The sequence below is a fragment of the Temnothorax nylanderi genome, unplaced genomic scaffold (genome assembly GCF_030848795.1).
Source record: "Temnothorax nylanderi isolate EJ_2023f unplaced genomic scaffold, tnyl_v1.0 TNYL_tig0001_pilon, whole genome shotgun sequence".
NCBI lineage: Eukaryota > Metazoa > Arthropoda > Insecta > Hymenoptera > Formicidae > Temnothorax > Temnothorax nylanderi.
In genome coordinates, this window is record NW_027249063.1 from 3,466,257 (window position 1) to 3,491,046 (window position 24,790).

The following is a 24,790-nucleotide window of genomic DNA, read 5'->3' on the forward strand; positions in this document are numbered from 1 at the left end:
ATATTCGAGACGTCCATTTCGCGGACTCACTTATTTATCAACAAGGTTACTTTTTTTTCAATTCGCTTATCTCACGGATAATTATCGATTTTTTTTTGCACGACACGGCCGTTAAGTGATTTCTTTTTACAATGGTGCCTGATATACCGAAACGAGCTAGCTCGAAGTGCAAACGGGAATCATTGATATTAGCAACGTGATCTCTCGGATAACTACTGCGACTTATCAATCTACTTATGTCTTTGATCATTGACTACGCTGCATCAATCTTATCACTCGTGCTAATTAACTCGGCTCTTTTCCCGCCACGTATGATTCGAAAGCTCGCAGCTTTTAAATCCCAACGTGCACATTCTCTCACCGCGCCTTTCAAATTTATTATTAACAAATTCCACACACGCGCACACGCACTAACGTCAAAGTTACGTCAAAGCGGATACCGAAGCCTCGACCGAAAAGTTACGAATAATTCCAAGCATACGGAGCTGTCGCGGCGCGCGATTTTTACTCGCAAGCGGACGTGTGCGCGCGTGGCTCCAAGAGGCCCGAGATACGGGCATCGAGAGCTCTCACGGGGAGTACGCAGGATCGAGAGCGCTCACCTGTAGATTTGGCGATCCTCGGAAGGAGAACTGTGACATGATGTGTCGGCCGCTCAGGGCCGTGATGGTCGGACACCGCTACGCGATCATCGTTCCAGAGGTCCGCGGCACTCTCGCAGTGCGCCTTCGCTGCCGACGCAGTCACTCCGCGGATCCGTCACACTTTCGCTCTTTCCTTTCCTTCTCCTTTTCCTTTTTTTCACCAACGCGAAAGCTCACGCGGTAGGCGCGAGGACCCTCTCTGTCGCGTGTCCAGCCACCCCGGCGAGGGGGGTGCTACTCGCGTCGACGGCACTCCCGTGCGCCCGGTCGTAGCGACTGGTCGCCCGGCTGCGCTCGAACCGGTCGAAATCGGTGGCGTTCCGCTGCCGGCATATGCACTCGCACTGTCACACGCGGAAACAAGCAGAGGCGCGAAAGCGACCGAGAAGTGGTCCCCCGGAGCGGTTCTGCTGTTGCAACTACCGTGTATCGTAGTCGTCGTGCACTCGCGAAGCAGGTTGCGAAAGATCGGCGATACGGTCGTCTCGCGCGCGCACTCCGATCTCACTCCGAAGAGGGAACAGCGCGACCAAGAGTCCTCCCGAGGAAGGAGCGCGAGCTCTGCTCCGGCACACCGGAGTGTCGCGAGTCGCGGTAACCAGTGTCGCGCGAAAATAAAAAAAAAAGATCGAAGGGCACAGAGAGCGCGCGGCGCGATGCGTGGCACTTGTCGCGGTAACGCGCGATGCGGTTAGTCGCGGACGGCTATTCACTCCGTTGATCCGATCGACGCGCCAGCTATGATCGGTCGCGACTATCCTCCGAATCGTCGTTTCTTTTCGACGGAATCCAGTCCTCCGCTCGGCGGATAGGAAGGCGGAGGTACACGGATCGCGAGCGCGAGCGAGACGGCCACGGTGAGGGAGAGCGAGAAGGGTAGACGGGATAGAGGGAGGAGGGAGCGAGAGCGAGCGAGCGTCGGAGGGACGGGACGGCGAGCTAAGCGAGGGGGGAGGAGGGGCCGAGAGGGAGAGAGAGAGAAAGAGTGAGGTAGAGTGGTAGGTTGAGCGAGGGTGTCGGAGGGACACCGCTGAAAAAGGAGAGGAATGACAGGGAGGAGGACAGACTGAAAGCGAGAGAGAGAGATTGAGAGAGAGAGTGAGAGAGAGAGAGAGAGAGAGGGAGAGAGAGAGTGAGTGAGGGAGAACGGTGAGGACGATGTGAATCGCGCACACCGGCCGTCTCTTTTTATCCTTCGCGGTCCTTCCACGCAGCCGGTCGCCTGGCGGCCTGCGCAATCACGCGCCTCGAACTCGCGAAAGAGATGCTGCGTTCCGTCTTCTTATTCCTCCTCCTCCTCTCGCTCGTGCCGATCTCGACTGCTCCGGTCGTGGCGCTACCGATCGCGCGCACCGCGAAAGCGCCAAGTACGAACTGACGGAGGCGCGTGTTTCCGCCGCGTGCACGCCCGCTCGCTGCCGACGCAACAGCGACAACGACCAGACACCGTATGTTGTTCTTGCTCCGTATTTCTGCCCCCCTCCTGTTTCCTTGTTTCTCTTTCTCTCTCTCTCTCTCTCTCTCTCTCTCTCTCTCTCTCTCTCTCTCTCTCTCTCTCTTTCTTTTTCTCTCTCTCTCTCTCTCTCTCTCTCTCTCACTTTGTCCCCGTTTCTCCTTTTTCCGTGCGATGACTAATACGAGAATTCAACTGTGCGTTTATTTATTATCTTAGGGTTCACTTTCACGCGATTGTCAATGGGAGACGAGTTCGTTTCACGTTCACCGAACGCGATAAGCACTGTGGCCGATCCGCCGTCGGTGGCCCCTATCGCGTCACCCGATTCCGCGCAAGTTCGTTCCTCGCTCGCGGAGGAACAAGCGTGGTTCGCGGTCTGTAAGTTGCCGTTGTACCCCACGTTCCGCGAGATGACGGTTGATCGCGGTGTCGTAGGAGGAGGCGACGGGTACAGTGCCGGTGGCGCTGGCGGTAACGATAGTATCACGCTAGTGGTGGTGGCCCGATGACGAGAGAAACGCTCGAAACTCGCCGCCGAGTCTAGTGGTGGTGATGGTGATGGTAGTGGTGGTGGTGGTGGTGGCAGTGGCAGAGTCGTCGCCGTGGTTCTTTTCCTTCCACGGAAAGGGGGACGATTTTTGCGAGATGGTTTGCCCTCGGCGAGGCGGGTGGGAGGGTCCAGATCGGTACGGCGCGCGGTGTGGTGGGGGTACGGGCACCACCTCTGCCGCGCCGATGCCACGCTCTCTCGCCCGCGGCCCGCTGTCTCTCGTACCCGCGCGCGAATTCGTTCCGCGGGTAGCTCTCGTATTAGCACGCCGGGTGTCGTGCGTGGTTCTCTTCTCTTCCCGCACAGGTCGTCGGCATCCTACTTCGTCGATCGGGCACGGAGCCGGCGGTTAGCGTCGGCAAACGCGACAATAAAATATGGTGAGTCGCCCGTGGGGCTCGGCTAGCTCCCTGCGCTTTCCCTCCCTTTCGCCGCTCGCCCGAGTCGAGGATCCTCGTTTCTCCCGTCCTTTTCTCTCCTTTCCTCTTTCCGTTTTTTGTCTCTCGCTCTTTCGCGCGACAGCCCGATAGCTCGCTCTCGCTCCCTCGTTCCTCCTGATGCCCCACCGTAGGCGCTTTCTTCCCTCTTCGTTCTCGGCTTTCGTTCCCGTGGAGGGGATGGGTTTGAATGAGACGGAGGGGGACGCGACCGGCCGAGATGCTGCCACGCTCCCGTATGGTGGGGCGAGAAGAGTGTGAGCGGTCGGTAGCGCTCGGAGGGGGATGAACGGGAAGGTTGGCGGACGACAGGGTTGGGTTAGGGGGTGGGAGGGAGGCACGGAGGTAGAAACTACACGACAATTTTAGTTCGATAGATCCCAAAGTTTAGCCTCGGCGGCGCTGCTTTACTTGCCGCTGACTTCTTCCCGGTAGTTTGTTCGTTGCCCTCTCTCCCGTTGCTGTCGGCTGCTTCTTCCCCTCCTCCTCCTCGGACACGACCGCACACTCCGACTCGTGTCTCCCACCATCGAGGTCCCACCGTCTTCTTTCTTTCTCTTTCTTTCCTCCTCCCCCTTCCCTCCGCGCGAAGACAAGATCGCCGACTACTTCGTACCCCTTCCTGCGCCCGGAGTTAGCTCTAATGCCGCGCTACCTGCCACTCCTCCTTATTCTACGCACTACGCGACACTTGACTACACAAACTTCCGTCTCTCTCTTTCCGTCCTCGTGTACCTACATCCTATCCCTTTCTCTCGCTTCTCGCCTCCTCTCTGTTTCTTCCTGTCCTTCGCGCCTCGCACCTCTCTCGCTTCCACCTACGTCTCGTTCATGATACAGCTCCCACCTGCAGCATCGTCCGTCTCCCTCGCGCGTTTACATCGCGGAATGCACGATCGTCACTCCGCCGAGCGTATTACACATTACACGGACGGCGTTTACGCAGAGTACTATGCTCGTTCCGACAGTTTAATGCGACGATGTCGCATGAACGTCCCACCGTGCAACCCGACCGTCAATCATTTCGTTAGATTGTTACACCGAGATTTTTTGCAATTTCGCTTCACTATTTCTCCGCAGAATTCGGATTAATCAAACTAGCGAACGGATGAATAGTCTTTTCTTTTTTAATGCTCCGTTATCTCGACTTGGATCATCCAATCGAGACAACGCGTAAACATGCACAAACACCTATCCGAGCGATATCCGAGCGGACACCAAATGAGATAATTGTGGCGACGATGATCAGAAGGACCTTGACGGGAGCATCGTGAGAATGCTTCGCGCAGTTTTTTCAAGGCAACTTGCCTCCTCGCGTACTCGTTCGCCCTCCCGATGTCACCGCCAACGAAAGGGGCGGGATAGGAGCAGCCGAAGGTAGTGGGTCGCGGGCGCGAAAATATACCCTGTCGTCCACGCTGGTGGGGGGTCCCTCGCGTGCGGGGAGGGAAAAAAGGACTCGCCGATATTTTTCGCCCACTGATCGACGACGCGCGCACACGCGCGTACCTGCCTGCCGGCGGCAATATTTTTGCAGAGCGCGCACACATACACATATACACGAGAGAGCGCGCTCCACGTGTGTTCGTGCCGGTGGTGGACGCAGGGGAGAGAAATGCGGAAAGAGAGAAAGAGAGGGAGAAATAAAGAAAGAAAGAGAGGGAAAGAGAAAGAGAGAGAGAGAGAAGTGCGGGATAAATCGTCCCCCTTCCATACTTCTTTCGCCTCCCCCTCTAACATGCCACGGTGGGTGCGGAGCTCGGCTTTTTTCCCCTCCGTGGGCGCGGACTAACCTCGCCCCGCCTTCATCTCCTTCGTTTACGGCCCCCTCCACCCTTCGCGGATGGTGTTGTAGCGCGGCGACGAGAGTGACTACCGCTGAAACTCGTGACGCCGCTGCCTCTCTCTCGCCGTCACCCCGCGACCGACGTGCACGGCACGCCGAGCTACCGCTTCGCGCTCTTGCCCGCCGCCGCGGCCGTCGGAGCGACGGAGGAGCTTCATCGAGGGAGCGAGACCGCCGACGATCGTGACGGAAGCGGGATGAAGAAGAGAACTGGCCAGCGGAAGGAGGAGGGGTACACACCGAGATGTGAAACATTAGTGTACCGTTTGTTAACACCGCGGTCTACACACAATCGCGCGCAACTCTCTCTCCCTCTCCTCGCCCACCACGTCCGGCCCCATCGTCCCCTCGTCGCCCTTCGCTTTCTTTAAGAGGGCGTTGCTGGTGGTACGTGCTGGCAAGGACAAGCGCGTGTGAGCGCTTTCCTTCTTCGTGAGTTCATCGTGGAATGCTGGCACGTAGAAAGTATCTTTCTCTCTCTTTTTCTTCAAGTCGCGCTCTTTCCTCCTCTCGCTATTTTCCTCTCCTCTCTCTCATTCCTCCTTTCGCGCTTTAACTCCATCTTACCACCATCTTACTCCCCGTCCGTTCATCCTTAGGGTGCCAACTTTTCGCGAAAGCCGAATTTGTCGTGCACAGAGAACGTCGACGTAGCCGCTTTAAACCGCAACTCCGAGAACTAAGCTGCTGACCGATATCGCGCATCGATATTGGATTTCCTGTGCGTGCGTGTGTTTGAGAAGTCACTTTGGTTTCGACTCTTGGAACGATTTGTGGTGACGATAGAGAACTACAGAGGGTGATCGTTTTTTATCGCAATGTCGTCATCAGGGTATTGACAGTAAATCGAGATAATGATATAGACATCGCGAGAACTGCTCCTGACCACAATGAAGATCGTACTGGATTGACATAGCAACTCCAGCATGTGCATTGTGCTAACTGCTACCATCGGACTTCTTTTGTGACGGACAATTATCAAATTACCGAGTGACTCGCGTTCGCAAAATCTGCATGCACGATTTTTTTTAACGCACCTTGTCGACGTGCATCAAGAAATTCGTCGGTGCCAATCGTTTCGAGTTTCGATAGATATAAATGCGTTCTACCTTCATCTAATGAGAAAGTGTACCGAACGTTAGTTATATTTTGTGATCTTGTTGGGCTTTTTTCGTCTGATCGTATATATTTAAGCTTACAACCTTTAAGTGTCTTACGTTCTTGTAGTGTGTCATAATTTCATGATACGATGCTATCGGCAGTTATGTAGCTTAATTCGAAGGTTGTTTATTACGACACGCATTGCTCGTATCGTAGAATTTTATGCGGATATGAATATTCTTTTACCGTAATCTGTGATTCGTGTGTCTTACGTTATGAATGTTAAAACATTCAATAAGGTTTTAACATTATAAGATTCGTAAAGGAAATTCAGTAACAATTAGTTATTTAGGATTTATCTTTTTCACATATTACGAAATAAATTCTTCGTTTTTTAAGTTACAAATATGCGTTCAACAGGGATAAATTTGTACAATTGTCAGGTTACACATATAAAAGACTCTTAAACAACAGCGGCGAGCATTCGTGAATGCATAACCAGCACGGAAGCGATGTAGACGTTAAGTGGTGCGTTTGACAATTTGACAGAGTAGACATACGGAATGTTAGATGCGATGTGGATCAGCGATGCTTATCAGCGATGCACGCAAATGTGTAAAACACACCGCGGACACGTTGTACGTGATGACACGATACACACGTGTAAAGTAGACGTGTCCACTCGCACGTGAATTGATCCGCCAAGATCTATATGGAGGCTGTCAGTGTCTTGACGATAACCCGCAATTATAGATCGCGCGCGATAAGTAAAGTGCACGTAATACCGCAAAAGCGAAAGGGACTCGTCGTTCGACATCGCCCAGGCAAACTGCGGCTCATCACGTCGCATGTTCACCGACAACTCGGCAATTATTCGCACGGAACACATATCATGTGTATATTAATGCTTAGTCGACGTCGCGCGCGAAAGCGATTCTCCCCGCGAGAAGGAGAACGGAACAGGTGCCTCGTATACAATTTTATTAGTACACGCAATGAATTCCATGTTTGTCGCATCGATTCCCTTTATCCTGTCCTTTAATCCTACGACAACGGTAACTAAGGGCTGCGAAATTTAAAATAAAGAAAAACTAATTACACCGGCAATGCAATCCAGTTACTATACGTTCCGCAAATCCGCAATCAATCATCTAGGCAGATGCAAATATTCTTCTTCTGCCTATGCGCATGTCTTTTCCTAAGATAAATCCTTTCATGTTTGTACATGCTTAGCCACTTTCTTACCTAAATACTGAATAGATAACTTTAATAAAATGCCTTTCGCGTTATCACATAATTTACTGCTTTGTACCAAATTTCTGAAACGGACGATCATCCGGAGGCAGATCACAAGGTTCGATCAAACGGATTGTGATTCTTATAGGGACCGTTCGATATTTTCTCATATAGACGTCTTTCCACGGCTCGAGAGCAGACGGGACGACAGTCTGGAGTGCTCGGCGACCACTCATGGGCAAGGTCGTCGAAGCTGTTGGGCAGGTGGCAGCACGACTCGACAAAGGACGGTTATAGACCCTCCTCGTTGGCACCGTGGCGGGCGTAAGAAAAGTGGGGAGTGTTACTAGGGGATCCGGTAGAAGGGGGTGCCCCTTCCGCCGTGGCTATTCAACGACCACCCTTCCGTCCCGTCCGTACTGGCGAGCGAGGAGGGGCGAAAGGGGAGGGCGACACATCTTCAAAGGTGTGTGCAGCAACGGTTGTCATCGTGTTGAATTACCCGCACTTCGACGGATACTACGAGCGAGACGATTCTAATGCTCGAATCCCCGGTGCAACGAGGAAAGAATCATGGACGGGTTCGTTCCGTTCTCGGCAGAGTGCGCGAGCGTTATATTTTTGCGTTAATTCTTTCTGATAAAAAAAAAAAAGAACAAAAATTCTCACGCCAGTTAGAAATTGTACTCCAAAACGTGTAACGCTTCTTGTTGAAGTGAATTCGATCATGCGATTGAGAATCTTCGAATCTTTGAATCTTCGTCATGTCGTTTCTGTTAACAAGCTGAGAGTTACGTCGTGGAATTAGCAAACACGTTGTATATTCTATAATACCAGTTCGATCGCTTGTTTTTCAAGAAGCAGGCGACAGACGAACAATCTTAATGGTAATTTCACTAAAAGAATTGCGTCAATTTATATTCGCGTGTTTGCTACTTTGTAGAAATATATTTATATAAATAATAATACGATCATGTGTGCGATACGGCGCGAAGGTCCGCTCAACTCGAGCAGAGATTAATGTTGCCTTTCATGACACGAGACTGTTTCGTTGTAATGAAACGGTGGTTAACACAAGGTTTTCCCGACCGACAATGACTCTCCGGATAAACTTTTATTAAGACCGCTCGTCTAGTGTAATAGCACACTGAGAGCAGACCCAGCACGCGCTCCACCTCATAAATCAAGAGCGGTGCTGATGGTGTTGAGACACGGGAGAAGCCGTGGAAGCAAGACGAGGAGTACTACTTACAGAGTAAAGTGGATAGGAGAGGCCAGTATAAACTTAAGTGATTAATCTCGCGGAATTGATAACGCTTCCCTCGCTCACGTCCCCGTACTCTCGCGCGCCCCCATAAATTACATTATAAGGAGCCCCGCGGTATAATTAATACGCCACTCACGCGTAAGCCATCGCGACAGGGTGAATCGCCGATACTTCCGAGCCATTGTATAATACATATACAAGCGTGCGTTACGAACAATGCGCGGGGTCCGCCTTAAGATTCGGTTCCATGTACCCTAATCAGTCGCCCACTTGGGTCAGATATGTCTAAAAGCCTGTCCAATTTATTAATTCTAATACATCATTCTGCGAAACAATACTTGATCATAATATAATGTGATACAAGTATTAACCTGGGAACCTGATTTTTTTGCATTAATGGTCACCTGATGGAATGTTTTTTACATCCCAATTAAAAATCATTGTTATTAATTACATTAATTATTACATATTTTTAAATATTTTATAATTTATTATTAGTATTTCAGGACAATATGTACATAGATTTGCTCAACATTTTCTGAAAAAAGTAAGGAGAAAATATTTAAGAAACGAAAGAAGCACATTAAAATTACTGTGACGTAAGCTTTATTTTTTCGATATTGGGTGTAAAAATTATCTTGGGCGCCCGTTCCCGGGTTAATATAATATATTAGACGATATTATATTGTATAAGAGCATTATTGTACTTACATGAGTAATAATGATAGTATTATTATCGATATTTATTTCACGTGCATGTGTGTGTAACCTTCGATAAGATCAATCCACCCAGAACGAACGACAGGCATTATAATCGTCCGAAGTATCATCGGCCGTTATCACCAGCGAACGGAGTGCTCGTCCATGTTTCGAAGCAGATCAAACATCGAGTAGACTGATACGCGATATCTTCAAAGGATTTTGGCCGACACTTTGTCGACGTATCCGCGATAATCGTGAAATCTGGCACGGGCAAACATGTCGGAGTAACATCCCAAAATACTGGGAATCACTAATTATTGTACATTACTTAATATATCAGAGCTCATGCGCGGGTCGAAAAGGTGCGATCGATCGATTATAAGTACTAATACAGAACACTGATAAAAAATTTACAAGAGCGATTTAAATTACCTTAACTCATACATAAATATCAACCTGCAAATTTCTCCAATTTCTTCAAACAATTTTCATCTAGAGCGATTTGCATCTTTAACATATAAATACATCCTACGAGTCGAAAAGGCTGCAAAGTGAGAGGATAGCAACCGAGAAGTTTTCGACATTAATGGTCGATGTTTCAAGATATCCATGGCCGGCGCCATCATGGCCGATCTTCGAGAAGGGTTCTGGATGCACCTTGTCGCGCGGCAACATGAAAGATTTGCCGCGGTAGACGTGGATAGTTAGATCCACCTATGTGTCCGTATTCCAGCCCATGTATGTTTCGCCGTTACGTGTGCGTATGTGTGTGTGTTCGTGAGAGGCCCATAAAAAGCGCACATAGTTAGAGCCCCGTGATGAATACGTGACGCGTCCTCGTAACTGTGTGAGGACCCTAAAGAGAACTGCGTTTAGATGAGAGCGGCGGTTCTCCCACAAAAAGAAGGGAAGAAGCGTTGCCGCCATTCATTAATTAAACGAAGCGCGAGATTTCCAACCCTCTCCCGGCGATCCCCTCGTTGCCCGCAGCTTGTCTTTGTGCAAGCCGGCCAATCCTGCGGACGATCTGAAGGAGCCGCTCGAACGATCGTCCGTTAGAAAGTCGATCAACCGATTCGTAAAACCGTCAAAGTGTCGACTCTCGTCTTCCAATCGAGAAACGAATAGAGAGACAAAAAAGGCGCGGGACGGAAAAAGATTCGATTTCATCACGAAAACCTGCGTTTCTAACTTATTAAGATATTTAATCGGAACTTCGTACGATATTATTTTTTTACACAGATATCTCTGTATATGATGTTCTGATATTTTTAATAATTTTTAAAAACAATTGTATTACAATAGACGAAACTTTACTGCAATATTGACGTAATGAGTTTCTTTAAAATGAGAAATCTAGAACGCGGAATACGTGCGCGACAGGATCGAAATAACAATTCATCATTCGTCACGGACAGGTACGATTTTCTTTTAAATTTGTTCGATCCACGTAACTGATGGATTGTGATTGAAAGACCGATCAACGAATTTACGGACATGTCAATCACAATCGTGTGATCGTTTTATGCATATTATCAAGCGAAGCGAGTCATGGGTTAATGATTGTCGTCTCGTCATCAATTGTTGCAATGTTTTGCATATAACCGATCTGCTTGGTGCGAAAATATCACTTGTTAATCTCATCGCTCGAGCATTATATTTACGACAAGTTTAATGATTTTTTATATCGTTCTGTACTACGCCGTTGAGACACTCTCGTACGAAAATGCACCTCACGTCTTCGTGCGTTGTTGTAGGACGATTGTATAATCGGCGAGTCGACTACCGCAGCCGGTTAAGGGGAGTGATAAGCCTCCTTCAGCATGGGTTATGTATACACTAATTATTGGACATAAACTCTTATCTAGGAACATGTATGCTGTCATGTACGGGAATTAACATTACTTGCGTGTAAGTGCGTTTTGTTCACTGTGTTCATGGAGTTCACACTGACAGAATCGCAATTTTCCCCGCAATTATTATCGTTAAACGGAAAGGCATTGTTCTTAATTCGGCAAATGTCGCGTGAACTTCTATTGCGGCAAAACGATACACGTGTCCCAACTTTTTACGTTCCTAAATATGTTAACGCGCGCTAATGGACTTACGGTGTACGAAGTTCTTTCTTTCGCCTTTTTACCTCCTCCGTGAAGCAGCATACAATTATTCTCGAATAATTGTTATTTTAACAACTTTTTTAACAAGTTTTTAAACAAACTTTAGTTAGCCACATGAAGCATTGCGTATCTCATTTTTCTCTCTTGCGTATTATATATTTTATTTGATAACATAAAGAATACAAATGTATCGTAATTTGATTGGTTTCTTCTTCTATCATATTGCTCGACAAGGACAAAAGAAATTACTCGTCCTTTGAGTGAACGAAGAATTAAAGCGCGATTTACATAGTATGCAAAGTATACATCACGGAAGGTGATGAATACGCGATGAAACTACTTCCACAACATGACGGCGGTATCTCCGCGATCTTACCAAATATCCGAAGCAATTAAACGCGTTCATTGTGCGGTTTATCGATGCATCAGGTGGCGTACAGGTTCTGACAGGCGGGTGCCCCTATCGTTCCCGCTATTAAACGGTAATTACAGATAATTGCGCGAGTTTGCATCCGTCTGATAACAAAGTAACTATCGTTTCCTGTTGTGAACCGGAGTCGCGGGCGAGTTAGAAGCGGCGAAAGACTTATTTTATATTCATACTCGACGATGTTGAAAGACCGATTCTATCGGTCGCGATCTTGAGAAAGGTTTTATAACAAAGTTCGATGCGCGATATATCTCGGTAATCTCCTGCGCTTTAAATGGATATACATATTTATGAAGGCGGATTTCAAATCCTCCACCATGCGGCAATACTGTTTTCCTGGTATAGTTCCTAATATGCTCATCGTTAATTAAATGGGCACGATATTACACGTTCACCCTGTAATTACGGAACGCCGCCACTCTAGGCTTGCCTCTTTTTTCGCTAGTAGATTCCAACACCTACGGTGCATATATTCTAACTTTGACGCGTTAAATCTCGCGCAGCGAATTCCGGAGTGCATAAAGATATTTTTCTTCGGGCATACTAATACGAAAAGACTCGGCTGTAAATTTTTCCTTGTTCTCTTTGCGTAAAAAAATTTCTCCTGTTGGATTTCTCGTTGCAAAATGCATTTGAATAAATCAGCGATTATAAGCGTGTCGGAATTTGCACGATCACGCTCGCAGGAAAGTCATGGTACGGCAAAAGCATCTAGAAAACGAGAGTAAGTGTTCCAGTATCCAGTGGTGAACCATTTGGTACCCCCATGATCGCGCTACCCCATGATAGCTTCACCACTCCCAGCCGTCGCGGAGGCATGGTTTCTCTCAGGTGAGTTTTTCTCATCTGGTGCAGCGAAGGGTCCGTTCGTCCAACCAAGTCGCGGCGGTGGCCGGGCCCGTAGGCCAATCCCCGCTGATGATCAGTGGTCCAGAGCCACAGCCTTCTCCGTATCTCGCTCTCTTTCTCTCTTCCTCTCTCGTCTATTCTCGTCCCGATTCCCCCCTTTGTCTTCCCCTCTCTCTCTTTATCTTCTTGGACGATGTTCTCCATGTCTTTCTCTCTCTCATGCACCCTTGCGCGTACCTCATTAGTGCCTTCTACCATCCTTACTCGCCGAGACGCCGTATCCTGGTCCTTATATCAACGACGCATAGGAAAAGGGAGAGACGCTCTCTCCCTCCCTCTTCTTCCTCGTCCTCGTCCTCATCCTCATCTACCTCCTCCTCCTCCTCCTCCTCCTCCTCCTCCATCGTCCTGTGCGCCGAAGTAACGCCCCTTTCTGATACCTGGTCATGTTTCATTATTTTCCCCCGGAATCATTAAGGCAGTCGAGTCATCTCCCTCCTAAGAGGCGCGGACTGGACTCCCATCGGCCCACCTCCGTGTCGCGGAGGAGATTAAACGCACACCACCATAGCGCACGCACGCATTAACATCCTCCATCCTTATTCCGCGCGTCTCTCGTTTGTTTATTCCATCCTCATCGTCGACCTTTTTTCGATCCACTGATTTCCCCCACCAGATTCTCGCGATACGTTCCTCTCTTTTCTTCGCTCTTCCTCCCTCTCCCTCTCTCTCTTTTTCTCTCTCTTTCTCTATCTCCCTTTCCCTCTCATATTCTCTTTCACTTCGTCTATCTCTCTCTGACCTAGTGTCACCTCCTCTCTGCCGTTCTCTCTCGCGCTCTTCTTCCGTCCTCTCAACCCCTTCGCCAATCCGCGATTCTTTCTCTCTTCCGTCCATCTCGCAACCTCCTTCCTCTCTCAGTCGCTCTTTTTTAATTCCACACGGATGCAGTGCGGTGCTGCCATCTGCTACTTACGGGAACTATGCGTTTTTATACGATGCAACACTTGCACCGAGTGGTGATTGCGACTTTATGACCGCTGCGATTGCAACCAGGAATTCCGGGAATATGAATGCCGGCGGTATATGAGCGCGCGTCGGTTACATCGAATTTGCGCGTATCGAGATATGATTTCACTTCACCAACAATCGTACGCTTAAAGTAACGATCGTGAATTGATGTTATACATTTAACGTTAGTAACAAACAAATGAAAGAATTCGAAAAAGATTCGCGCAATCGTTAGCGATGCACAGCGATTTGCGAGTTGAGTGACAATTTTTGATGTGAATCGAGCGAACGTAATTGCAATAAATTACTACGGACGGGAACACGGTTTAAATAGCTTGTTTTAAGACTGCATATTCCGCTTATCTGCGCAATACATCATGCTGCGCTATAAAAAATGTTGGGCGGACAGATTCGCTTTATAAATTTCCCACCTATTTCTCACGATTTCGTCAAGTTTAATTAGCAACTTGTACTGCAGAGCGACGAGGTGCGATTTTGAAAGCACTCAGGCGAAATAGTTTCGCACTAGATGCCGAGACAATCCGTGCTCGCTTACATGGATATAAAAATATATCATAGAATTCAATCATAAATCAAGAGCTCGCCGTGGGTTGCCATTTCACTGATAATAAATGCCAAAGCGGCCATTATGCTTTTAGCGATAAATGCCACCTTTCCCGACGCCTTATCAGCAATAAATTACTATGAGTACACAGTTGAGATTACCGCAACTGAGATCCGACGATATCGCCACGTTAATGAGCAATGACTCTCGCCGCGCCCGACACACGCGTTTACTCTCCATATACATTGTATCGCGCGGATAACGCGGGGAAAAAGGGGAAAAGGAGCGCGATCACACGCGCATTAAGTGAGATTTAAATAATCGCGCCAAATTAACATCAGAATTTCGCGATTCTATCGTTGATAGCGAGCATGTTGCAAACATGCGCGACGTACTACGAGATGCGACAAAAAGCAATACTTCTAGCTTGTTACTCATTTGTCATCGGCGACGGAGATATTAATCAGGCTTTTTAATTCGCGATTATGATACAGGCGGGACATCACTCTTATCACCGTGCTTTATAAGAGAGGGAGAGGAAAAAAGAGAGACCGACGCTCTCGGAAATTAATTTAGGAATTTATTAGTATGGACGTGTATTATACCTCAGATATTTTGCCTCAGATTGCGCACACGAGCACTACTATGTTGGTCGACAAATCGTAACATTACGTGCAGAAAACTACTATGCTGCCACGAATAATTATAGCGGACGGAGGAGCCGCCGAAAGGTGCAAAGTGTCATTAGGTCATTACCGCTTAATGCTACGATGGGATCTCAACATTGTAGCGGGCTTAAAGCGGTCATTTGCGATTGCGATTAAGGGGCGTTCGTGTCAAGAGTGCTTGGGACACGAAATCGTCAAATTTTTTTCATCACGTGTGTCCATTTTTTTCGCCATAAGGTCGATCGACGCGTTTGAATGCGACCATCTGCGTTCTTCGAGAATTACAGCTTCGCGTACGTGTTTTTTCTTTCGCGTCGAGTTGAAAAAGAAAGAAATGTCCTACCAACAGATCGTAATATATTACGCACGCATTTAGATAAATCTCGTGCGCGCAACTTGGCAGGACATCGCAAGTTGAGCTTCGCCAAGCAACCTCGGCGCGTAAGCGTCGTAACTCAGTACTTATCTTGCTTTATACGAGTACGGCAAACAGAACGAAAAGGATCAGCGATACGGCTCGTGTAGCATCGACCGCGCTTTATTATAACGGAATCATTCGCGTCGGTCGCGTTCGCTATCCGCGTCCACGACGATTGCAAATCAGATATAGATCCCGACGGATTTCAAGTATACCTGGCTTCCCACCGTCTCCGGCAACGAAGCCTCGTAGATCACCATCGGCAAGGATCACTCGGACTTTCTGCACCGCAATAATTATTCCGATGTAGGTAGATAGGCGCGGGTAACTCGAGCGTTAATGCTCAAGCAGCGCGACGCGAGTATTAGCGAAGAGTGCGTCGAAACGTGGAGATAGATCAAGAGACTCGATTGACTCTCCACGTAAAGATCTGATTAATTGCTTCGGATTACAATTATTTTCATGATTTTTCATATATATAATTAGTTTCATAAATTACAATTTTATTAATTTTAATACATTATTATCAAATATACTTTGATAAACTACTGCAATTACAATAATTTTAGTTGCTTTCCGAAGAGTGGATATTAATTATTCATATTCTACAATTAATGCACTGTAAATGGTAGAATTTATATTGTGAATGATTTGCAAATGCGATTACGATAAACAAGCGAGGAGCTCTGGTTTATAGATGTTCCACGAATTTTTCTACCACTGAAAAACATTGCGTTACCCGAGAAGAAGTTGGAGAACGCTAAAACTGTAGACTAGCCTTTTTTTTACGTATGGAGATTCGACCGAACTCGAGCGCCAAGTCGACGGCTCACACCCCCGATCCACCTCGCTCGCGAGCGCAACACTCCGATTTCTTCTTACCAACTGCCTCGCGCCCCGTTTCCGTGCTCGCGAGTGACGTTATGTTTCCGTCGAAGTAGAGTTTCCGGCTCGTATATCCGCGCAGCGGCAGCCGGCACTAGCTAGCAGCCTCGCCTCTTTTCCCCCGAGCAAAGTTCAGGCAAGTTTTGCTGCGTTACGACATATCTGCGTGTACAACGTATATACATGTACGTGCTGGCTGTCTCGCTGTCGAAACGTATTGTACAGTTTGTACGAGTACTTGAAGTTTTGCAGCGATACATCTCGCGTATATACGCGAGATACAACGGGAGACGCGTCTCTGTACAGTGCTGTCAAATAAGCGTTGCGACTTTTTTCGCAAAAATCATGGTTTGTGACATTTGAAAAATAATGTAAACGTTTTAACAAATGTCACCGTTTTCCTGCGGCAAACGACGGTCAAAATATCCAGGATATTTATATTAGATATACTACATATATTTCCAGATTAAATTACCGAATGAAATAACGTAATTATAATTTTTGCAAATTTAGCTTCGATGAAATCCAAGTCAATTCCGTTTTTGTTCTCACTTTAGTTTTACTCGCCGGCAAATATCGCAGAAGGAAATTAGCTCGTGACGAAAACTTAAAGTAATAATGCTTTCGTCTGTATAGAGAGACCGTCTCAAATAATCTTGCTTACGCTGTTTGGCCGAAAATTTCAACAACGAGGGCGTCAGGGGACGTGTATTACTTATATAGCCGAGTCTTCCCTTGCGACGCGTTGTCTTAATGCGCGGAGAGTGCAAAAGTTTCATCGTAAAAGAGCGACGGCGAAGAAGCTGAAGTAACGAGCTCGCGTTGCTCCCCTGCGCTCGCAGGGGCTGAAACTCCGCACTCATCTTTGAATATAAGTTCTTAATAGTGTAATATCGTAAATAAAATTCGATGTTGACTTCAAGCTGTATAACAAATTTTTTACTACGAAAAAAAGTTATGATTGAGTTGGAGATGTAATTTTTTTTACTATAGAAGATAATATCTCGAGTATGTGTAATTAATAATATTTTTAGTAACGTAAAACGGAGCACCGGAGTTTATCTGATTAATTACATTTAATGCAACTTTTCTACTTTATCTCTTTCTTCTTTTACGTACGAATCGGCACTTCTTGGATGTACGTGTTTTGAGATTGTTTCACGATAACCGTGAAGAGAAACTGAGGTATCCCTGCAGGACTTACATAAGCCGCTGCAGTTTCTCGTGCTCATACTTACAGAGCGTGCCGCGCTGTATATTGTTGGATTCGGCATCGCGGACTGCGGGGCCGCATATAAAACGCACTTTCGGGACCGACTTTAATGCGTTCGGAAGAGCGAGCGAGTGTGGCGCGAGCGGATCGGCGGCGTGTACCGCATCTCGCGGGCATGTTTTGGCCGGCTCTTATGAATTTATTGGGGGCCATTCATTAGACATTAGGGACAGTCCCGCGGGCGCGTAGGAGTCGGGAAAAAGGATACGTCTACTCTCCCTGCGGGACTCCGCGCGGCGCGGTCCCCGCTGCTATACGACGCGCGCATACGTTCGCGAGTTGGCACGCGTATCTGCATATAACGTACATATATGCATACCCAAGTATAAGGACTCCTCGTGGCACGAAACAAAATGCCGCGATTTGGCCGGGGCGCATGGTCGGGGAGGGATTATTGATTGATACCGATAGTCCCGACGGCGCTTCTACCTGCTGCGTTTCCGTCCGCAGTGACAATTCGATGCCCTAACGTATTACGCTAGTCTGGCAACTTTATCCTTAAAAAAAGAGAGAGAGAGAGAAACGATATAGCGTACCTGTGTAGGATACGTCGATTTACCGCGTCGCGATCACGAACACGTTTCAATGAATTATTGCGAATCCGCTGTCGGCATATAGCACGAGAGATAGCGATAATAAGGAGATACTATGCTATTAATTCGCGAGTGCTCGAGAAACACGAGTTGCCCCCAATTGAAATAACTCACGTGCGCGTTCGTGCGCGTGATATTAATCGTTTGTTTTACAATTCATAAAAAAGACTATCTTTCCTTTAGATCCGTTTCCTTAAAAATTCGCCCCCCAATCGTGGTACGTTTGTATGAAAGGGAAAGAAGTTGGTGTTGTCGCATTTGCGGATAATCCGGAGTGTTATGATTTTATTAAGCGAGAGAGAGAGAGAATGAGAGAGAGAATCGGGGATGTGGGTGGGTGGAGGAAACAGCAGAGGGGTAAAGCGAGAGAGCGACAGAGGAAGGTGGAACGGTACATTAAATTAAGTCGGCTTTACGAGGCCGGCATGGAAATGAATACGCCACGCCATGCTCGCGTAGTCTCCCATACCTACCTCTCTGTACGCGATACCATAAAGCCTGCCGTATCACCGTAACAGCGCGCGTATGACCACGGACACGTACACGCGCGTTGTACCGGCGATACGCGCGGATTCGGTCACGCGAATCGCACGCGCGCTGCCGTTGCCGTCGCGCCGAAGTGCAACGCGCCACGCGGGACATTAATCTGAATTTAATGCGGAGTCATGACTTTCATGACACTTCGATCACCACCCCGGTCGAGCCCCGGTGGTCGATGGGTCGGCTTTGAGAAAGCGCGGAATGGCGACGGGGGCAGAACAACAAAGCAGCGGCTGAATTACCATTTTTACATCTCGATAAATTGTAGGAGTTTATATAGATTGAGTATAAACGTATGTACTAGCAGAATCATATATTTTAGCGAAAGAGTCAAGAATTAGATACAGAATTCCAGGATAACGTCGAAAGTATTTCTCGCGCGACGCGTGCAGAAGCGGAAAAGAGAAGACTCTATAGAAACATCATAACACGCGAAAGATCTGCCTCGCTCGATGCAAGCCGCTCGTGCGACTCACTCGTTCTAGAATCCGATCCGAGCTCGCCTTCGTCGGAGAATACTCTAGGTTCTAGATCATCGTCGATCTCCCGCTTCGCGTTCGTCGTCGAGTAATGAGAACAATGCGAGGCACGTGACACCGCGGCCATTCTTATTCGGACTTCTCTCTACCTTGTCCTCTCGCTCCCTCTCTCTTTCTCCCTCTCGCTCGCTCCTTCTCCCAGCGAGATAGTACAACGAAGCGCAACGAGTTATAGCGGCACGAAGCGAGGTAAATAATATATTAATATAAGATACGAGTGGCGGTGCGGTGGTTGGCAGGGCACCAGGAGGTAATGGATGCTCGGGCTCGCTGGAAGTGACGGCTCTCCGCTGGTTGCGTGGCCATTCGTGGTTAAATTCCTGGTTCTTCCGAGGAGGCCCCCCGCGGTCCGTGGGCTCCGCTGTCACCACCCCCCGCCAAGGGCCCCCCTCGAAACTACGGCCGGCATGCCTACGGCACCGCGTTCCACCGCCGCGTTCTCCGCCACGTTCCATCATCGCGGGGTACCATCGGGAGGGCCCTCATCGTTTCACGGAGCCTTCCCCCGCCTCCTCTTTGCCCCCTTCCTCGACCGATCTCCGCTGAGCGTCTTATCTCTCTTTCAGCCTTTCGTCATTGCTGACTTTTTGCACAGCACTTTTCTCGATAATCTCTTAATCCTGATGAGATGACGCGTTTAGCAGCTCGCATCGCCTTCTAACATTCCTTTCGTGTGTTTACGCATAATATATTTAGGTTTGCGTACATTAAATATAAACATTTTTTAAAGAACTAGATATCAAACAATGACAAAATTCGGCACTTTATCGAAAAATATGATCACCTTGGTCTGCGAGAGATCACCTTGGTATCCGTCGTTAAAGCGTGACGACATTACGCAGTTATCTTTCTTTCCTCTCGCAAAGCAGCAGGTACGGTCTTTAGAGTCGAAAATAGCCCGGTACGAACCGGGACCTAGACCGCACGAATCTCCATCTTGGAAATAATTAGGGGGACCAAGATCGATGTCCCGGTCCCGAAAACCACTCCGGTGATAGCATCAGAAACGAAGCTGAATGGAGCCCATTGATGCGTCCGCGCCGACCGCGCCCGTTCGAGAGTGTCTTCTCCTCGCTATCAGGATTCACGGTCCGGTCTAAATATCTTCCTGAATGTCCGGCGGGGGGAAAGTCCCCCCCTTTTCCCCCTCCTTCCGAGAAATCGAGCGTCCTTTCCGGGACGAATTCTCGAGATAAAAAGGGTCTGAATGAATCAAGGACAGTCGCGCGCGCGCGCGCGCGACTCCTGATTTCTTTCCTGTCCCTTATTTTATACGCGTATCCTTTCCGTAAGTACGTCCGTCCTGTCTCGTGTTTCACGATTAGATGTCTGCCGAGATGTCGCCATCTCACGATTAGATCTGCGGATGCGAAGAATGTCGACTTTTGACTTGTACGCGGAGATACGATTTCACAGCCGGAAGTTAGTCATCTACCTCGGCATCGCCTTTTCGCTCTGGCGTTCCTCTCCGACCAGACGAACGTTGCTCTGGAAAGATGTCCGATTATTCGAGTCGAATAATCGAAGTTAACACGATGAGGGAGCTACGTGACGCGAGAGGCGATCGGCTGTGTTATTCACCGCAATCCGAGTGAATCATTTTCGTGGGATTATCGTACATGGAAAAATCAGCGTGTCAGACATGGCGCGGCAATAACAATGCCGACGGTGTAGCGATTTGGCCGGAATACAGCTTCGAGCGACAATGGTCTCCCGGCGCACAAAGACGAAGGTGGAAGAAAAAATAAACCGATGATGTACCTTTCTATACGTGACAGGATGAGCAGCCACGTGCCCGCTGCGAACGTTCGTTCAGGCCGAAACCAATGGCGTAACTTTTTAAGACCTTATGCAAGAACTTTTCATAAAAACTGATTTTTCTTTCTTTCTTTTTCTCCTTGAATTTTTGTTATTTTACTCCAGAAGTGCTGTGAGATTTCTATAATTTGAGTATGTTAAATATTCTCAGGACGAATAGCCACGTAAGATTTTATGAATTTGCAATTTCTTCCGATTAATTCTATGTGTTTTTCATGCGAAAGTTATTTTTGTGTTATGTCACTGATCCACGTGATACATTGGATGTGCAACACTTCCATGATTACTTCGAATGTAAGTGACAAGACGATACTTTAGACTTGGATTAGAGATTCGTCTCTAGACGCCGTGAGTCATTATAACGCGGGTCGAACTGAATACCAAGTTAATCAAGATTTAACCACCCAGGCACCATGAGACAATACGCGATCGGACACGCTGTCTTTCGGCGGTTTCCTGCGTGTCCACGCGCGCGTTCGTGAATATCTATATTGTGCGTGTCGGAAAAAAACCCTTAGCGAGATAGGGATAATGGTCACGTGTGTGGCACATTGTTATTCCGTCACGTGCCCGGTACAAGCAGCGTAGTTAAAGTCTAATTCATCATGCGCTTACCTCTAAATATTACTAATGATCGCGATCGCTATCACGAATTCAAAAAAGGAAACATTAAACATTGTGCCTCGACTCCCCTCTTGGTATATCAATTGATTATCTTTTTTCGACAGATGGAGAACTCCATTTAAATATGTCACTGACGTGACTTAATCCATTTCAAATTAGGTAGAATCCAATCATATTTCGTACGCGATATACAGAGCGATACGAGTGAAGAATTAATATTTTAACGAATATTCCATATTGTGTAAATAAATAGCAAAATCGATGGAAGCTCGGTTAACGTCAAGTTGATCATTTAGAATATATTTTCCCTGCCGATTAAAATCGTTACTTGTGGAGAATTCACCGCCGATGATGCAGATAGTGGCTGGCATCTTTTTGACTAAGGGATTTGTAGCCGCACGTCGAAATTACGGCGATAAAGCGTCGAAGAACGCTATGTGACTGACGTATAATGTTCATCTCGTGGCGCTATCAAGGCGTAGTTTCAGAATTTGCTCGTAAGGTATAAAAGCCACATAAACGAGGTTCCTGTTCGAGGCAATAAAATCAAGTTGAATTTAATTACGCGTCCGTTATCTTTTCAAGGATCTAGTCCCTTTATCATCGGACACGCTGCGCGTCCCTCTTCTCGACGGCCCCGCCGTTAAACTGCCCCAGGATTTATTAAATTTGTAACCGCGAACACCGTCGAAATAACAAAGCGATTGCGGAGGATCCGCAAAACGGTAGCACGTCCATTAAAGAATCACGATCTTCACGGCGAACGCAGGAATTCATACGGGATTAATCTTGCCATCCGACTCGATAAACATCTCGATTTTTCGAGCTCGTCGGCGCGCCGCGATTCTCGACGAGGGGAATCGAGAATTCGTACGACCGGATGCCTCGGTGCTTTCGGAGGAGTCGGATCGTGGCCCGTCTATGGCCCTCGTAAAGCGCTAAATAATCATCCGAACAAAAACTGGCAATAAAATGTGTCGCCAGGTCCGGTAACGAGGCCCGAGCCTCGGACGAAGGCGACGGACCACCCAAAGAATCTCTAATAGCCCCTGAGAGGAGAGGTCACTCTCTTCAGCTATTCATTATGCATCTCGAATCTCCGCTCGCACCTTTGTTAATCTCGCGCTAAGCGTTAATTTAATTAAACCGCCGCACCGCCACTCGTCGTCGCGGACCGCGCGATTTCTTCTATTTACTACGCCCTGCTCTTCCTGTCACCTTTGTCCTCCGCTGGCAGCTCCGTCGTCAGCAGCAGATAACGCTCGTGACGATAATTAATGATCGTGATGTATTCAATCTACGGCTTGCCCTCCGTCGCGGCGTCGCGAGGAACGCGCAGAATTCAGCAACGCGAACAACATCATGAGATAATCAACATAATTCTTTTCCGATATCTTAAAAGAGAATTCTTCACGTTTTCGTATTCACCTTGGCTGACATGTCTGACTTTCTTAAACGGCGATCTTTAAGATCAAAATCCATTATTACTTTAAATCGCAAGTTTCCTTGGCTCGTCGTATATTTCGCAAACAGCTATTCAGTTTATCACTTACGAAAGATCTTTCGTTCCGTACAAAGTGACAAGATAATGACTCTGAGATATGGCTTTGATGCAATATCTATACTCGTGAGGATAAAACGTGAGGGATTCGAGATTAGCGTACCGAGAATTTTTGACATATGAAAAATTTGCTCGTCTTAAACATGCGCTCGTCTTATTCGCTCTTACGAAAGTGAAACGGGAAACAAAAAATATCTAAACGGATAATACAGAACGTACTTTAGGTGAAACGGCGACGGGGAACTCCGCTTAAAATTAACGTTTTCTCCATGCTGTAATATTACGCAAGTCGTCCATTAAGCTTATCGTGCGCTAGGCGGAGATTCACTCAGCGCACGTGAAAGCGCACGGCTCAGATGCGCGACAATCGGAACAAAGTGGTTACATGGCAACGTTCTTCTTCGCTCTTTGCCGAAATCGAGATTCGAAACGGCAGGACACGTCGAGTGTCGCGCGATACGAGATAGAAAGCCCGCAGAAATCGGCGACCGATCGGCGCGGCGGCCGGGTGCGTGCGGGGCTCTCTCGGACGCGCTGCGAGCAAACAGGGCGAGAGGTATCTCTATCAGAATGTGTTTTACATTAATACTTTAGTGTTTTAGTGGCGATTGCCGGGCCGTTAATGCCACTCCGCGTTGAGTGGTCCGGCTCCCGGCTTTACAAATTTATACACTCTCAGCGCCGAGCGCGTCCTCTTCCCGATATGATATCTACGTTCGAAGTCGTGCCGAGTCGTTTGACCTTATTCCCGCTACTTCGGCCGCCAGTTACCGATCCGCCGTGCGACGACCTCGACGGCGCGACTCGGGGGCCTCACATCGCATCGCGCACTTCGAGGTCTTCTTATACTTCTGATCTGTCGAGTGCGACCCTTTGGCTTCCTTACGATTCAATCCGACGAAAGTCATCTCGTACTTTGTATCGATTAGTCGAGTCATCGCTTTCTCCAATATTAACCGAAAATAATGTCGGTTTGAAGAAAACACATGAGCTAACGTCTTCAATATCGCGATTTGCTGATACTTACGCTTTCCTTTTTTCAAGAACGCGTTTTCGTCAAGTCTGATTGTGAGAAGCGTGAGTCGAGCGCGATTTCAAGACACTCGCCCAGAACTGAGTGTCGATCGTCTCGATTCTCGGGGAGGAGTTCCCTCGGGAGTTGGCGGGCCCAGAGCGCTTGGGCCCTCGAGAGTGCGTTTATGGTGACCGTAGGAAACGCATCGTGTACCACCGTTGATCCAAGGAATGGTAGTGGTGACTGGGATATGGCGATGATGATAGTAGTAGTGGGTGATGGTGGTGGTGGTGGTAAGTATGGTACCCCCGGAGCGGGTGTCATCATTTATCTCGCACCGGAGATCGGGCCCGCCGATACAGCGGGACGTTTTAATGGCCGAACCATGTTGGAATTAACCAAAACAAAGACGAAGCATCAATTAGGCGACTTTTTCTTCCACTTCTCCTTCGCCTCCTTTACCTTCGCTCACTCGCTCTCTGTCTCTTTCTCTCGCTTTCTTCCTTCCTCGCTTTCTTCATCCGCGTCCGCTTTACTCGCTTCTCTTCGGTCACGTCGAAGAAGAGGAGCGGCGAAGGTGTGTACAACGTATATGCGTGGTCCACCTATGCCATCCTCGGTTAGCTTCTTCTCGCACCAGCGGTG

The 24,790-nt window shown here is 48.0% G+C and overlaps 1 protein-coding gene and 1 long non-coding RNA gene across 2 annotated transcripts in view; one reads left to right on the top strand and one right to left on the bottom strand.

The window, feature by feature from the left end:
* The window catches only part of Mirr (iroquois-class homeodomain protein mirror), a 29,952-nt gene extending 26,976 nt beyond the window's left edge, over window positions 1–2,976 (bottom strand). The window contains exon 1 of the mRNA XM_071719961.1: window positions 603–2,976. Within this exon, the coding sequence (XP_071576062.1) occupies window positions 603–641 (39 nt within the window). The 5' untranslated portion in view covers window positions 642–2,976. The remainder of the gene's footprint in view (window positions 1–602) is intronic.
* Window positions 1–24,790, top strand: part of LOC139781584 (uncharacterized) — a 238,758-nt gene that overhangs the window by 185,567 nt on the left and 28,401 nt on the right. The gene's annotated exons all lie outside the window — the stretch shown is intronic.